The 16,731-nt window shown below is 50.2% G+C and overlaps 1 protein-coding gene across 1 annotated transcript; it reads right to left on the bottom strand.

The window, feature by feature from the left end:
- Positions 1-4,856: 4,856 nt before the first annotated feature.
- LOC114627277 lies at positions 4,857-15,747 on the bottom strand. Its single transcript, XM_028774998.1, has 5 exons — positions 15,694-15,747; positions 14,644-14,725; positions 12,631-12,795; positions 8,901-9,032; positions 4,857-5,167 (listed from the first exon to the last, which is right to left on the bottom strand). Exons 2-5 carry the CDS (start codon positions 14,723-14,725, stop codon positions 5,031-5,033), a joined length of 516 nt encoding a protein of 171 aa, XP_028630831.1. The 5' UTR covers positions 15,694-15,747; the 3' UTR covers positions 4,857-5,030.
- Between the last annotated feature and the right edge of the window lie 984 nt (positions 15,748-16,731).

Genomic DNA, 16,731 nt, shown 5'->3' with positions numbered 1-16,731 from the left:
GGCCTCCTCAGGCCTCAGGTCTCTTCAGGCCTCCTCGGGCCTCCTCAGGCCTCCTCAGGTATCCTCGGGCCTCCTCAGGCCTCCTCAGGTATCCTAGGGCCTCCTCAGGCCTCAGGCCTCAGGTCTCTTCAGGCTTCCTTGGGCCTCCTCGGGCCTCCTCAGGCCTCCTCAGGCCTCCTCAGGCCTCAGGTCTCCTTGGGCCTCCTTGGCCTCCTCAGGCCTTACACTCATATGTAATGGACATGTAAACATGCAAATATATAAAATCATAAGAAAAGAAATATTCCCAAGCACCTAAATAATTGAGCACGGTGGCACATGTTTGTAGTCTCAGCACTCAGATAGTTGAGGCAGGAGGATGGTAACTCCAAGGCCAGTCTGAACCCTAAGTTCAAGTGTAATGATGGTTGAAGCTCCAAGGGCTTCTATCCCATCTATCCCATCTGCCTGGTGTTGCTGTGGGAACTGGAGGCCCAAACTCACAGGGACACCAGAGTAGCTTAGGCACACAGGACCACAAGCACGACCACATGCAAGCCACAGAGACAGGCCTGGAGAGACTAGCCTTACAGACTCCATGATCCCCAGCTTCTGGCTTTGAGAACAGTGAGAATATAAACTTACATCGCTTAAACCTAGCCTGTGGATTATCATGGCTGCCCCTGAAAACCAATGCAGTGACCCATAACTATGGCCTCAGAGAGCCTCAGCATCCACAGGAGAAAGTGGAGACCAGAGCTAGCAGATGTTGGTTGTCTGTGGCATAGGCTTTCTCTCTTTTTTTTTTTATGAGGTGGTGGCAATGGAGTTTTAATCCAGGATCCTCCACAGAGCCACACCAGCACTGCCACAGGGAGAGACTGATGTACTGCTTTCAGTTTCCCCTGAACCACATTTGACAATTTTCTCTACTGTCCAGTAACATCACTCCCTTGTAATTCACTAAACAAACCGGTTCTACTGCCTGTGCGTTTAATGTGCTCAGCTACACAGCCGTCTAAACGGCTGCTGGAGAAGCAGAGTCAAATCTGGGCTGAAAAATACCCTACCATCAAGCCAGCTCTCTTTCTCTTTCTTCCTTCTTTATTTACTTGAGATGGGGGCTCACCATGAAGCCAAGGCTGACCTGGGAACTTGCAACCCTCCTGCATCAGCCTCCCAAATGCTCAGATCACAGTCAGACACCACCATGCCAGTTGCAACAGAACATTTCTAGAATTTCTACCTCATTACTCCCACCTGTGGGCTCTACTCAATAAGACAGCAGTTCTGGAGGGTGGGACCAGTCCACCCATCCTCTCTGTTCCCACATGGATGGCCCGAAGGCAGTGAGTGGAAAACCGGACTCATACCAGAGTGTGGCACCCAGAGAGCTGCTGGGCTCTGCTCCTGACACCTCCTCAGACCTCTCCTCCCATGCTTTCCTACAAACTAGACTCCTCAGTAAAAAGCAGCAGAACCTGTAGGGCTCCAGGGGACTGTCCGTTCCCGCCTTTCTTGTTTTGTCTCTTCTGTTCCTGCTGGCTGCTTCTCTCTCCCAAACATGTTAGAGACCTCACCACCAGGGGGCCTTTGCACATGACTCTCTACCTAGCCTCTTTCTCTTACATCTGGTCACCTTTCATGTTGGAGGAGACTTCCTTAGGGAAGCCCTCCCGACCAAGCCCCTTATTAGCCATCCAAATTCCACTTGGCTTCTTTACTCGTCTGTACTCTGATTTACTAGACTGGCCATCTGATTAATGTTGCTTTTCCTGGTCCAGACTTTCAGATTCATAGTACCAGAATTAATGACCCTAGTAGGATACCTCATTCGCTGTGCCCCAGAGCCTGAGACATGGTTGGTATGCAAATTTGTTGGTTGAATGAATATCGTGGCTGTTACTGTTTCCCTAAATCCTTCCTCCAATATTTCGGGGTGTGTGTTTAGGTACACCCCTCAGATGTCTTCAGAAGGTTTGTCCAAATGCCAGGAGTGGTAGAGCACGTCTGTGATCCCAGCCCTTGGGAGGTGGAAGCAGAAGTCACCGAAGTTCAAGGCCATCCTCAGCTATTACAGTGAGTTTAAGACTAACCAGGCTAGAGCTTTCTATGATCCTGTCGGGGATTGACAACGTAGCCCATGCCTTTAATCTTAGTACTTGGGAAGCCAAGGCAGGAGGATCCTATGTGTTCAAGGCCAACCTGGTCTACGTGACAAGCTACTGACCAGCCAAGGTTACATGGTAAGACAAAGCAAAACAAGAACGAAAGAAAAAAGAAGAAGAAAACCAAAACCAAACCAAACACAAACCGTGTTGCCAGGAGTGGGTCGATCTTGGCCAAGGCAAATGGCATTAGAGGCAGGGCTCTTCTGCGGGGCACTGTGTTCTCCAGGACACCCACTGATCTCTCCAGTATGTCTAGAGATGCCATATACCAACTAGCACTCTGCTGCCTCTCAGCTTTTAAGTTCACACCCATACTCAGAAGACTGAGGTAGGAGGTTCACGAGTTTGAGGCCAGCCTAGATAAATAGAAAGACCCTACCAAAATAGACTGGGAGGGGTAGAGAGGGAGAGAGAGAAAGAGAGGGGGAGAGAAAGAAGAGAAAGAGATACCCATACCTTTAACCCCCCCAGTATTAGATAGCCAGAGCAGAAAGATTACAATGAGTTCGAGGACAGCCAGAGCCACATAGGGAACCCGTATCTCAAATGAACTAATGAACAAATACTAAACAAATGAACTAATGGACTAATGGAAAAACAGAGAGAGAGGGAGAAAGAGAGAGAGAGAGAGAGAGAGAGAGAAGGAGAGGAGAGAGAGAGAGAGAGGAGAGAGAGGAGGAGAGAGAGAGAGAGAAGGAGAGAGACAGAGAGACAGAGAGACAGAGAGAGACAGAGAGAGACAGAGAACTGGGTTCTTTCCTCACTACTGGTAGGCCTCCTGTAGTTCAACGTCGGGCCTGCACTCAGGGGATGATGATGTCGAGCTTTGCCGGTAGAGGGCGCCAGAGAGCATGGCGGGCAGAACGTTCCTTGCCTCTGTGTGTGTCCATCTAGTGATCACCACCCCAGCCACAGCGCTGAGTAGCTGTCAGCACGCCCTCGGGGCCCCCTGCAGCTCTCCCCGGGGTAGAGGCCCCCCACGTTGAACCTCACATCAACAGATGCCCTCGTTCCACAGCCTCAGTCCCTGCAGCTGCGGTTGTCCTGCCGCCCAGTAACTCTGAAACAGCTGTGGCCGAGCACCCACGCAACTTCTCCACATCCATTCTTCTAAGAAACCTAGACCCCAGCAATAGAGGAGCACCCTGCTTCCTCTAGGGAACTTTAAAGTTCCCTTTGTGTCCTTGTTACCTTCCGTGTAAGCTTGATCTTTTTCTGTATCAACCAGACCCGAGTTTTTTTGTTTTGTTTTGTTTCTTTTGGGGGAATACTGGAAGTTGAACCCAGGGTCTTGTACATGCTCGGCAAACACTCCATTTCTGAGTCATATCCCTGCCCAATCAGCCCATTTTAACCACAGTGTAGTGACTCTGGATTGAATACAGGTTTCAGGATGCCCCACCTCCAGTGTTCCTAGTCTCCACCCACCCCAGGTGTCAGACTAGGGGACTCTCATTCCCTCCCCTCCATCTGACACAATCATTGCCCTCAAATCTCTTCACATGACTAATTCCTTCTTGGCATCTGTTCCTCGGAGGCCCCAAACATGGACGCTCCTCCATCATGCTTGGAACACAATCTAGTGGGACTCTGTGTACCCTGCTCCTCAGCTCAGGACCAGCTATTTTCCAACACCTCCTTTCTTCTCCCTCTGATTCGGAACCTTCTTCAGTCATTGTGGCCGCCTTTAAGTTCAGATCCCACCTCAAGGCTTCTGTGTGCGTGTGTGCGCTCGTGCAATGCCATAGATAAAACTCTGAGTCTCACACACAATAGAGGTTCCAGCTGGGGGATGTAGCTCAGTGGTAGAGCACACACTTCACAGTGTGAGGTCCCGGGTTCAATCCCCAGCATCTCTAAGCAGCCATAAATTTACTTTGCCGGGCAGTGGTGGTGCATGCCTTTGATCCTTACACTTGGGGGCAGAGGCAGGCGGATTTCTGAGTTTGAGGCCAGCCTGGTCTACAGAGTGAGTTCCAGGACAGTCAGAGAAACCCTGTCTCAAAAAACCAAAAGAGGCCGGGCAGTGGTGGCCCACGCCTTTAATCCCAGCATTTGGGAGGCAGAGGCAGGTGGATTTCTGAGTTTGAGGCCAGACTGGTCTACAGAGTTCCAGGACAGCCAGGGCTACAGGCTACACAGAGAAACCCTGTCTCGAAAAAACAAAGAGAGAGAGAGAGAGAGAGAGAGAGAGAGAGAGAGAGAGAGAGAGAGAGAGAGAGAGAGATCCATCCCCTACCCAAGGCCTGTTCCCTGATTCCACTCTGCCCTCTTCAGAAGAGCCACTTCCCTTAAGAGGCTCTTCATCTGTTTCCCAGACTCCTCTTAGCCTGCTTTGTGGCACTTGTCTCCCACAACACAATATTTCTCTCCGTTATTATTCACTGTATTGGCCTCCAAAGAAGAAAGGTCTCCTCTGTGAAGCCAAGGACTTGGTCACATATACTGCAGCATCCCCAGAGCCTGGAATCTTACTGGGTATACTGTGGTGCTTGTTAAAGATTTGTTAATTGAAGAAGGGTGTTTTGTCTTTGCTACCACCTTCCTTGAATGCCTTCTCTTCTCCATCCTGCCTTTCCCCCATCCTGCCTAATGCCCAGCCCCAACCCACTTCTCTAGGAAACCCTCCATGACTTGTTCCCGCCCCCACTCCCATCTCAATGGTTAAATTTAGATAATAGATATAGTCCAAAGGGGACTCTGCAGGAAGAAGAAAGCAGACTGCTTTTATTGGAGCAGAAGGGAGCGGAGGAGACAGGGCTGGAGGAGGAGTGAGGGGAGGGGAAGAGAGGAGGAGAGGAGAGGAGAGGAGGGGAAGAGAGGAGGGTCTCCTGGACTGCAGAAGTGGTTTGCAGGGGAGGCAGAAGATTGTGATGTTGGTCACTTTTTCCACTCCTTCTTCTCATAATCCCAGTGGGCAGCCAGGCCCTGTATGGGGTTGCTCTTCATGTCCAGGAGGCGCTGGAGCTGCTGGGCTTTCCGTTCTTCTGTCAGGGTGACAACCTTCTTAGGGAACACTGAAGAGAGGACAAGGGTGAGATGGTGGCAGCCCAGGTCCCCATGGACACTCCGTCTCTGAGCCTGGTCTACAGCCACACAGCCAGGGTTTCCTGCACCTAGGGTATTCTTGCTATCTCCAGGCTGTCCCCTGCCCCTCTGCTTCTGTCTGTCTCTGTCTCTCTTTTTGAAACATGGTTTTACTATGTGGCTCTAGCTGTCCTGAAACTCACTATGTAGACTAGGGTGGCTTTGAACTCACGGAGATCCACTTGCATCTGCCTTGCCAGTGCTGGGATTAATGGTGTATACCAGCCAACTCTCCAGACTCTCTTGAAAAGAAAGGTCCTGGACCCGGGCTTTGCTCCCAGCTTTGCCTTAGTTCTACTGCTCCTTCCCCACAGGGAGTCTGTTTCCACATTTATCTCTGTGACCAATGGCAGACTGATTTGAGGACTGCCTGGGACACTCCCAACCCCACTACTTCTGCACTGTGTGGCCTTGAACAAGTTATTTCACCTCTCTAGGCTCAGCTTCCTCAGTGGCAGGAGTAGGTTCTGTCTAGAGTGCTGTGGGGATGGAGTGTGAGTAGTTGTGAGAATCTGGGCATCTCTCTGACTGCACAGATAGGAAGCCCTGGCTGTAGCCTCCCACTAGACAGGAAGGGCAAGGGAGCTCCTGTAGCCTGCAGCTTCGGGAGATCATGGGGAGTAGAAGGTAGGTCGACACTGTCTGCTTTACAAACTAAAGGAGAGGCGAGAGTGAGCGGAAAACAAAACAAAACAAAACAGAACAAAACACTAAGGGAGCAGCCAGGCGGAGGTGCAGGCCTGTCATCCCAGCACTTGGAAAGCTGGGGCAGGATAGACAGCTTAAGGACAGCCTGGGCTACATAGTAATGATAGATACCAGGAGAGAACAGCATTTTACCCAAAGGCTAGACCCTCAGAGAGGGTCTTGAGAGACCCTTACCTATGGACTAGAGAAGGCCCAGGGGCTAGAGCTCCCAACCTGTATATACTGCGCCCCAGGGTGACCCTCCTAGCCTAGGCTCTATCCTGGATACTTAATTTTCTCCTCCATTCATTTACTCGTGGGGGGGGGGGGTACACAGTGTGAGCCCGAGTGAGCTATGAGGCATGTGTGGAGGTCAGAGGAAGTAGTTCTCTCCTTCTAGCACGTGCCTCTTGGAAACTGAACTCAAGTTGTAGGCATGGTGGCACACACCTTCCTTTACCCAGTCCCACCAGACAGAATTCCTTACTGTCCCCAGGGCTCACTGGTCAGCTTGGCTGGCTGCAGGGATCCTGCTGCCTCTGCCTTCCCAGTGCTGGAATTACAGATGTACTCCACCATGGCCCAGCTTCAAAAATAATAATAACGATAATTACAATAATTATATATAACATATAATTATCTATTATATATTTATATAATATAATTTATCTTTTAAATTCATATATTATACAATTATATACTCAGTGTTCTGCCTGAGTGTGTGTCTGTTTACCATGTGTGTGCCTGGTGACTAAGGAGACCAGAAGAGGATGTCAGATCCCCTGGAATTGGACTTACAAACTGTTGTGAGTTCTCGTGTTGGTTCTAGGATAGAACCCAGGTCCTCTAGAAGAGTAGCTAGTGTTCTTAACTGCTGAGCCCTCTTTCTGGCCTGACATCTTAGCTTTTCCTGTGGATGTTGGGATGGGATGCGAACTCAGGTCTTCATGCTTCCTTGGTAAGGGTCTTTACTGACTGGGCCATCTCCCAGCCTAACCACTGATACTCTCTATCCAGTGGTGGACAAGAAGGGTCCCAGTGACACAGTAAACCCTGAGCTAGACCATCTCCCAAAGATGTCCCCATGTCTGTGCAAGACAGGAATCCTATCAAGTTCCTATAAAAATCATAGCAGGCCACTCCCAGCATTTGGGAGGCAGAGGGACAGGCAGGCAGGTCTCCGTCAATTCAAGGTCAGCCTGGCCTACAGTGAGAGTTCCAAGGCAGCCAGGAGTACATAATGAGACTCTGCTTAAAACAAGTAAATACCCAAAGGACTGGCAAATGGCTTAATGGGTGAATGTGCTTGTCACCAGGCCTGACTCTGACACCCAAAAGCTGTCCTCTGACCTCCATACTAAATAAAATTTTAAAAGCAAGCAAGCAAGCAAGCAAGCAAGCAAGCAAGCAAGCAAGCAAGAAAGAACAAGAAAGAAAGAAAGAAAGAAAGACCCCACTTCCAAAACCAAACAAACAAAACCAACCAGTGATGACTCTTAAGTGTTCTCAGCACTTGAATTTTTACAGCAGAAGGATGATTGCTGAGGATCTGAAGTCAACCTAAGGCTACTCAGTGGCCTTACTCCAGCCTGGGTGTGGTGCTTTGAACAAGAATGGCTCCCATAGGCCCACGTATTTGAATGTTTAGTTATTAGGGAGTGCCACTATTTGAAAAGCATTGAGAGGTGTGGCCTTGTTGGAGGAGGTGTGCCACCAGGGGTGGGCTTTGAGATTTCAGAAGCCCAAACTAGGCCCAATGTCACCCTCCTTCCCTGCCATGTGCTGATCTGGGTGTAGAACCCTCAGCTACTTCTCTAGCACCATGTCTGTCTGCACGCCACCACGACAATGGACTAAACCTCTGAAGCTGTAAATGAGCCTCAATTAAATGCTTTCTTTTATCAGAGTTGCCCTGGTCATGGTGTCTCTTCACAGCAACAGAACACTAAGACATTGGGGTAAAGAATAAGACCTTACTTATTTGTTTGTTTGTTTGTTTGGTTGGTTTTTCAAGATACTGTTTCTCTGTGTAGCCCTGGTTATCCTGGAACTCACTCTATAGACCAGGCTGGCCTCCAATTCAGAGATCTGACTCCTGAGTGCTGGGATTAAAAGCATGCACCACCACCGCCACCACCACCGCCACCACCACCACCCAAAGACCTTGCATTGGAGGGCGGGTGGAATCCCAGAAAAGGGACATTTCCCACATTTCCTAGCTTTCCTTGTAGCTAAGCAAGGACATGTGACCATCTGTAGCCAATAGGACATGAGCAAAAGTGGCTAGTCATGGAAACCCCATCTTATAGATCGAAGGCAAGCTTCCCTTCCTGTTAAGTGTGATAGCTGCAGAGCTGTCCTCCTGCTGGGATTGTCTCACTGGCCTTTTCCTGTGAGAAGAATTAAACCTCGTGGGAGTGCTCCTGCATACCTAACCCGACTCTCAGAAAGGGGACTCCCAAGTCTGAGGCCAGCCTGGGCTACATAGTAAACCTGCTTTCAAAGAAAAAAGGATTTGGTCGCAGTGGCGGTCACCTTTAATCCTAACACTTGGGAGGTAAATGGATCTCTGTGAGTTTGAGGCCAGCCTGGTCTACCTAGTAAGTTCCAGGCCAGCCAAGGCTAAATAATGAGACCCTGTCTTTAAAAAAAAAAATCTTCTAATTATTAAAAATACGTTAAGAAATATGTAGTTAATACCCTCTCAGGTCTATAGCCCTCTCATTAAACCCTCAGGAGAGCACAGAGAGCTGGGTGTTGCTAGTTCCCATTTTGCAGATGAGAAAACTAATGCCCAGAAAAGCTAATCTCCCTACATCCCCCACTAGGTGACCATGTTCTATTCTTCACCCTCTCTCTGTGGAGACGTTTCAGTACCCTTCAGATGAGTCCTAAATATGGTCCCAAGAGAACTCAGCCAATGGCTACAAACACAAAAGACATAGAGGGCCTACAGCCATATGACCCTTCACTCACCATAGACCCGCTGCCACCAAATCACTAGAGCCGTGAATCCGATGAAAAAGAAAACACAGCCCATCACCGTCTTCCACTCATTGGAGCGATGGTTCATCTCTGCAAAGGTTTCGTGGAACTGGAGCCGGTACACTGGAGGGAGGCAGGCAGTGTGTGGAAGGGGACTCATGCATAACCATATCAAGGACCCTGGAGCCAGCTATTGGCCCCTGAGACCCTTGGCTGTCCCTTTCTGCACCATAAACCATTCACTCAGCCTCTGTGTGTGCTAATGTGGGCACATGGACATGTATGTGAAGGCTGGAGGTCATTCCTCATCTTCGTCTTCCTTAAGCTCTCTCTACGTGTATTTTAAGACAGTCTCTTACTAAGCCTGAAGCTCACTGACTGGTCTAGACCAGCTGGCCAGAGAGATTCTCCTGTCTTGTCCTCCCCTACAGCTGGGAGACTGCAGAGCAGTGCTTGTCACGCAGTTTGTTTGTTTGTTTCCTGAACTCCATGTGCTCACACTCGCATGGCAGCACTTTATTGACTGAGCTGTCTCCCCAGTACCCCAGTTCATTCTTGTTTGCTTCTATGTTTTGCTTGTTTGGAGCTAGAGTCTCACCCCGTCTCTGCTTCCTAAATGTCGCACCCCATAGTCAGCTCATCCGTCAGATCCTTATTAAACACATTCTGTACACAAAGCATGGCAGCCCTGTGCACAGCCGTGATCAAGTTGATCGAAAATTCCTACCCTCATGGAATGTAAGAGAGGAGACACCAAATGTTTCAGCAAATGTGCTAGGGGTTGGGTGGGAGAGCTGTCTCCATTAGGGAGACTGGAAAATAGATCTTGGAACCCAAGTTTGGGAACAGAGAAAGTCTAGTTGAAATTAAACAACACAGGGTGGTGGCACATGCCTTCAGTCCCAGTACGGGCCAGGCAAAGGCAGGTAGAGCTCAGTGAGTCAAGGTCAACTGGGGCTACATATTGGATTCCAGACCATCCAAGATATATTCTGAAAGCCTTTGTTTCAAAAAACCAACCTAAATGTCCCAGGACTTCTACAGATGGGGACGGGCCAAGGGCGGGTGGTGGGCCTGAGGAGTAGTGCACCTCAGCAGGAGGCAGATCCCACAGGATCTGGCCAGCCACAGGGAAGACAGACTTGGACCCATTCTTTTGGTTTTGTTTGCTTTTTTTTTTTTTTTTTTTTTTTTGAGACAGTGTTTCTCTGTGTAGCTCTGGCTGTCCAGAAACTCACTCCATAGACCAGGCTGGCCTCAAGCTCAGAGATCTACCTGCCTCTGCTTCCCAAGTGCTGGGACCAAAGGCGTGCGCCACCACCGCCCGGCTGGAGTTGAGTTGATTCTAACTGAAAACGGAAGGTGGATTTCTAACACAGGAGTACAAAAACAAGCTTTTATGTGACACATTGTTATCAGAATTTTCCTGCCTCTCCTCCTCCTGCGGAGAATTTATCTGCTTTGTAAAGCTAACCTCCCAGACATTTGGAAGAACAAGGGCTCTGTTCACCAATGCTCCCAGCACCCAGATTGCTGGCTGCACACAGAGGCTCTGTTTTGTATCGTTATAAATTTAAAACTATAAAATATTGGTTTATTTTGGGAAAGAATCTCACTATACAGCCCAGGTTGCCCTTGCATTTGCAATCCTCCTGCCTCAGCTATTTCCAGGGCTGGGATTACAACTGTGTATGGCCATGCCAACGTAAAAACTTTAATTTTGCTTAAGTTGTATACCTTCTAGTTATCATCAAAACATAGTCACAGTCAGATCCCTACCTAGGCTCTGGTATGGCTATTGGGAGATGTGTGGACCAGGCCTAATGTGGCCCACTACCCAGCATGGTGCCTCAGATCAGACCAAGAGTCACAAAGTGAAAAATCAACAGAGGGGACAAGGAGTATCTGTGTGCCACGAACCTGGTCTCAGGAGGTCTTCAGGAAGGACGCTGACCCAATGTTCCTTCATTACTTCCTTCCCTCGTTCCTTCTTTTCCCCCTTCCTTCCCTGCCTCTCTTCATTCCTGGTCACCCCTCTTTCCCTTCCTCTTTACAGTTCTTTAAGGGTGTCGGCCCCAAGTGAACAGTGTTTCTCTGTACTTTAAATAGCTCTGAAACGGCTGTGTGAAGGAAAAATGAGAGCTGGCACAGCTTCCTGGGCAGAGCTGTCTTGGGCTGGGCAGTTTGGCTGCCACAGTGACTCTACCCAGAGCAGCAGAAAGAAGGGGGGAGGTGGGTGAAGGTGAGAGCAGGGGAAACCATGGCAAGAGGTCCAGGCTGTTTGCTGAGGGGACTGGTGCCATCCCGTAGCTCACCAACCTTCCCAGAGTGTGTGGTGTGGCTGTGGTAAAGTCCTAGAGCTTTCTGTGTGGGAACAAGTCCTGACCAATGTCTCGTCTAAGCTGTGTGGCAAAGCTCACAGTCAGTGAGTGACTTTATCTTCCTGAGCCTCAGTTTCCTATGGTTGTGGGACCAGCTGCTGGCCAGTTAATGGTGGGTACGTGGACATCCTTAGTGTGGTGACATTTGGGTAAAGGAGGAAAGAGGGGGGCGGGGGGGCGGAGCTGGAGAGACAGCTCAATGGTTAAGAGCACTGGCTGCTCTTCCAGAGGTCCTGAGTTCAATTCCCAGCAACCACATGGTGACTCATAACTATCTGTAATGGGATCTGATGCCCTCTTCTGGTGTGTCTGAAGACAGCGACAGTGTACTCACATACATAAAATAAAAATAAGTAAATAATAAAACAAAAGAGGAGTACTCCCTTTCTGATATAGAAGGAAGAAGGAAGGGAACGAGGGAGGGAGAGGAGGAAGGAGCAGAGAGGGAAAGAGGGAGGTTGAGGAGAGGGAGAGCAAAAAGGAGAGGGGGAGGGAGGTGGAGAGCGGTGGGGGATGTGGAAGGAAGGAAAAGGAGCCAGACAGAACACTGGCCATGTAAGTTTACATGGCAAGGGCGCAGCCTGGCTTGTCTCCTACTGTATTGCCAGGGTCTGCATTTGTAGTAGATGCCTAGTAAGACGCGAGTGAGTGAGCGAGTGAGTGAGCGAGTGAGAGAGTGAGTGAGAGAGCGAGTGAGTGAGTGAGTGAGAGAGTGAGTGAGTGAGTGAGAGAGCGAGTGAGTGAGAGAGCGAGTGAATGAGAGAGTGAGTGAGTGAGTGAGAGAGTGAGTGAGAGAGTGAGTGAGTAAGTGAGAGAGTGAGTGAGTGAGTGAGTGAATGAGTGAGTGAGTGAGAGAGTGAGTGAGTGAGTGAGTGAGCGAGTGAGAGAGAGCGAGCCAGTTTCTGTCCATTGGTACCTCCTGAAGTAAAAGATGTCTGCCACCCCAACTGTAGAATAAGGCAAATAGGCTCCAGATAGCCAAGGTTAGCCAGGGCCACATAGCCCTCTTACCGCCGGCCTCCCTACCACCTCAACTGCCTCTCTGTTCCCCACTTAGTGTCATATGGACCCTCCATACCTGTCACCTGCTGTGACACCTTTCTCCATGTGACTTGGATTCCCCATCTGTCTTTTGCATCTGCGTTCCCAGAGACACATCCAACCTTAGCCACACATCCTGTCTCACACCATGAGGTCAGTCCAGGAGACTCTCTTCATGTTCCCCATGTCACTAACTTCAGACACAGAGGCTCAGTGAATAAAAGGGTGGGTGGAACTTCACCCCCCTCCCTGCCTTCCCCGGCTCTCCAGCCAGCCAGCCTCCCTAGCCCAATACTTACAGGCCACCTTCTCTGCTTTGCTCAGCTGGGTCCAGCTGCCCTTCTCCTTTTCCTTCAGGGCCCGCTGCTCCTCGCTGAGCTCTGTGCAGAAGGGCTCACCCGGCATGGGATAGGAGCGCTGGGCATAGCAGTCAATGTAGGGAGTCATCCTCCGCTGGCTGCCAGCTGCAGGTACAGGGGAGGGAGCTGTGTCCAGGCTGCCTCAGAGTCACCCTTCCTTAATCATGACTTTAATTATGGGCAGGCGGTACATTCCTTGTTCACCGTGTGCCAGCTTAAGGCTTTCAGATGAGTTGTTGGCTCATTTGCCACATGTCACTCTGAGCCAGAGGATGTGGTCATCTCTGTTTCACAGATGAACACATTGCTCCTTCAAGCAAGGACCAAAGCCAGGGCTACAGGTCACCTCCTCTTTGCTGCAAACCCTGTGTTCTTTGGGAGAAAGATCTAAGCCTGAGAGGAGGTCCAGTAAGGCAGAGGCTAGGAATGAGGAAGGGCTTAAAGAGGGACTGGAGATCCATTTGAAGCTGCACACAAACTAGAAAGTACCCTGAGCGTGGCTTTACACGTGCCTAATGGGGCTTCATTAGAGACAGCTGGGTTCGCACTACCGCTTGACATGCAAGTCACTGTGTTCAGCAGCCTTGTCTAGAAGGTATGGGTGACAGATTGTTTCACACCTCAGTGGAGGCTCCCAGATTATACATCCAAAGGTCCTCTGGGGAAAGAGGGACCAAGAATATAGCTCGGTCAGTAGAGTGTTTGCCTGGGGGTGTGAGAAGGTCTGGGTTTGATCCCCAGTACCACTGAACATGGTGGGACATGACTGTCATCTCATCACTTGGGAGGACTTGGGAGGCAGAGGCAGGAGGATTAGAAGTCCAAAGTTGTCCTTAGCTACATAGCAATTCTCAGATCAGCCTGGTACATGACAGCTTTTTTCAAAGAAAGAAAGAAAGAAAGGAAGGAAGAAAGAAAGAAAGAAAGGAAGAAAGACAGAAAGAGAGAAAGAGAGAGAGAAAGAAAGAAAGAAAGAGAGAGAAAGAGAAAGAGAGAGAAAGAAAGAAAGAAAGAAAGAAAGAAAGAAAGAAAGAAAGAGAAACAAAGGAAGAAAAGAAATAGAACTAAAGGAAAGGAAGGGACCTGTGAGTGACTCAGAGTAAAGGCAGCTGCAGCGGCCTGACACCTGAGTTCAATCCCTAAAGTCTATGCAAATGGAAGGAGCGATTCCACAAAGTTGTCCCCTGACCTCTACAAGCACGGTGTAGCAGGACCCCATGTGTCCTGCATGCATACAATAATACATTTAAATCACCCCCATACGTGGTGCAAAGAAGCAATAATGATTTTTTAAAGCACCAAAGGCCTGGCACATTGCAGTGTTCAGTGATCATCAGTCCAGACATGACAGTTTTCTTCTCAGCCTCTTCTAGAGCTTTCTTTGGTAACTAGCCTTCTTGCAGACTTCTGGATGACCCTGAGCAAGGAAGGCTAGGAGGTGAAGGGTCTTGCTAGAGCGCGTTCTCTCTCTCTCTCTCTCTCTCTCTCTCTCTCTCTCTCTCTCTCTCTCCAGTCTCCCTCTGTTTCCCAGGCTGGTGTCTAACTCACAGTGATCCTCCTGCTTCAGTTTTCCAAGTACTGGGGTTGTAATGGATCAACAAATGTTATCTTTGACATTATTCTCCTGAGCATCAGGCCATTCCTCCTGCTATCTGGTTGAAATCTCTCCTGCTTTAGACCTCTTTCTTCTAACCAGTCCTGACACCAAGGTCTGGAAAGGAGAATTCAGGGTCCCTATCCTGTAGCAAAGGCCTCAGAGGAAAGGTGTGGGAGCCAAGCTATACCCGAGAGCTGAAATGAAGGGGTCTGCCCCTCCCTCCTCAGCAGCTCCATTTGCTGGAGAAACTTGGTCCAGGACCCAGGGACAGGATCAAAGAAAGTGACACAAGCTAGTTAACAGGCCTCCCTGACAGAGCTCTGGATCTGTGCTGGGCTCCGGGATCTGAGACTTACCAGCACCTCCTGGGCTGTGTGTCCCTCGAGTCCTGAGTCCTCCTGTCCTCATTACCAGGCTCCGGGCAGCTCTGGGAAACATCTGTAGGACAGGAGACACGTCTGGTTCAGCACCATGTTGCTCTCTGGCTGCCCCACAGAGTCAGATTCTGATTTGCTGGTCAGGTGACCCTTCCAGATTTGTCTAATATCAGCATGGGAGTTGATGGGGGCTCTAGATGAGTGGTTCTCAACCTTCCTAATGTTACGGCAACTCCTTAATACAGTTCCTCATGTGGTGGTGACCCCCAACTGTAAAATTATTTTCGTTGCTACCTCATAACTATAAGTTTTGCTACTGTTATGAATCCTAATAAATATCTGATATGTCAATGGTTTAGGCGACCCCTATAAAAGAGTCGTTCAACTCCTGGTTGATAACCGCTGCGCTAGATCTTTGGGCCCTCTTGGGTTCTCCATTCATCGTTTTGGAAGCGGGAGGAGGTCAAGCCACTGGGTTTGAGCTGAACAGTTTAGGACGAGAAGCCCTGTGCTCTGATGCCAGCCTACCATCAGCCGCGTTGGGAAGCTCCACTAATTGTCTGCCCCCGGAAGAAAGTCCTGAGCCTCCTCCCCGCAGGGCCAGGCCGTTAGCCCAGACCTCTGAGCGGATGCTCTACGCCTGGCTCCATCTCCTTAATTGACTGCCTACGTGCGCTCTGCCTGCTCCGCTGCAGGAGGAGGAGGCAGGCTGCGCCCTACCATCTCTCCGGACTCGGGACACGCAGAGTCTGGCATCCCAGGGACTTTAGAGTCTAAGTATCAAACTGGGTCAGCGGGTGGGAAAGGCAGCACTTCTAGGAAATGGGCCAGCCCATCCTCTGGAAAGAGACCCCACTTCTGGGGCCGGGGGTGATGCCTGGGACTGGGACCAGGCATAAAAACGGGTCAGTGGGGGGCCTCAGCAAAAGACGGCTGGGTGATGATGGGGCAAAGGCTTAGGGTGGCCGCCACGTACTTCCCACCCCCCCACCCCCACCCCCCGCGACCTTTCCCTCAGGTAGGACTCACAATTGCAAGCTGGAGGCGGCGGAGCTACCCAGAGCTGCCCTGAGTGACTGGCAGGGAACCGCAGACCGGGCTGAGGGGACCAGAGCACGCCCCGCCTCCGCCCGCCACCCCCACGTGGGAACATCCCGCCTCGGTCTCTTGTGCTGGGCCACGTCCCCAGGGGCTCAGGAAAAGAGAAAGGACTGCGGCTTCCCACCGGGTCCTCACCGGCGTAGGGTCCTCAGCAGACCTCCAGCTGACAGAGGAACAGGAGGGGAACCCTGACGCCACACCATTCTTGGTGCCATCCCCACTAGGAATGCTCTCTGGGTTTGTTGAGTCAGGGTTTTCTGTAGTCCAGGCTGGCCTGGAACTCACTATATAGCAGAGACTGGCCCTGAGCTACCTCTTGCCTCCACTTCCAGGGCGGAGATTACAGGTGTGACTCCAGAGTCTCACCAGCCTTGCAGCCTCCCGCCCCAGGCAGCATTCGAGTACCACGTGGGCTCTCCTGGGCCCTCCACCCTAAGAGAGGTGCGGTAAGGAGAGAGGGGGAAACCTCCTTCAGTCGCAGGCCACCAGCGATCCCAGGATTCCAGAAGTAGAAGCAGGAGGATCACAAAGTTGTCTTTGCTACAGGACACTGTCTCTAAGGAAAGAGATATAAAGCCTCCTCCCTGGATTCCTCATCTGAGCTGTGACTCGAAACAAGTGGCCTACTGTCTCTGAGCTCCAGTTTTCACTCCCATGTGAGAGACCAAAGGTTGGTTCCTACCTCATGTATCTTGCTTCACAGGTTGTGATACTTCATTACCAGAAAATCCTCAGGTACATTTAATAAGTAATTACTTATTGACCTAGCACTCTGGGGGCAGAGACAGGCCTCTGTGAGTTAGAGGCCAGCCTGGTCTACATAGCTAGTTTCAGGCCAGCCAAGGCTGCATAATGAGACATCACCTCAAAAATTAAAGCAAAGAAAGAAAAAAGAATCATGTATTGATACTGTGCTAGTGAAGCAGTTTAATCCCAGCACTTGGGAAGCAGAGGCAGGTGAGTGTC

Source organism: Grammomys surdaster, unplaced genomic scaffold (assembly GCF_004785775.1).
Source record: "Grammomys surdaster isolate TR1022 unplaced genomic scaffold, NIH_TR_1.0 251, whole genome shotgun sequence".
NCBI lineage: Eukaryota > Metazoa > Chordata > Mammalia > Rodentia > Muridae > Grammomys > Grammomys surdaster.
This window is presented reverse-complemented; position numbering and strand designations above follow the sequence as displayed.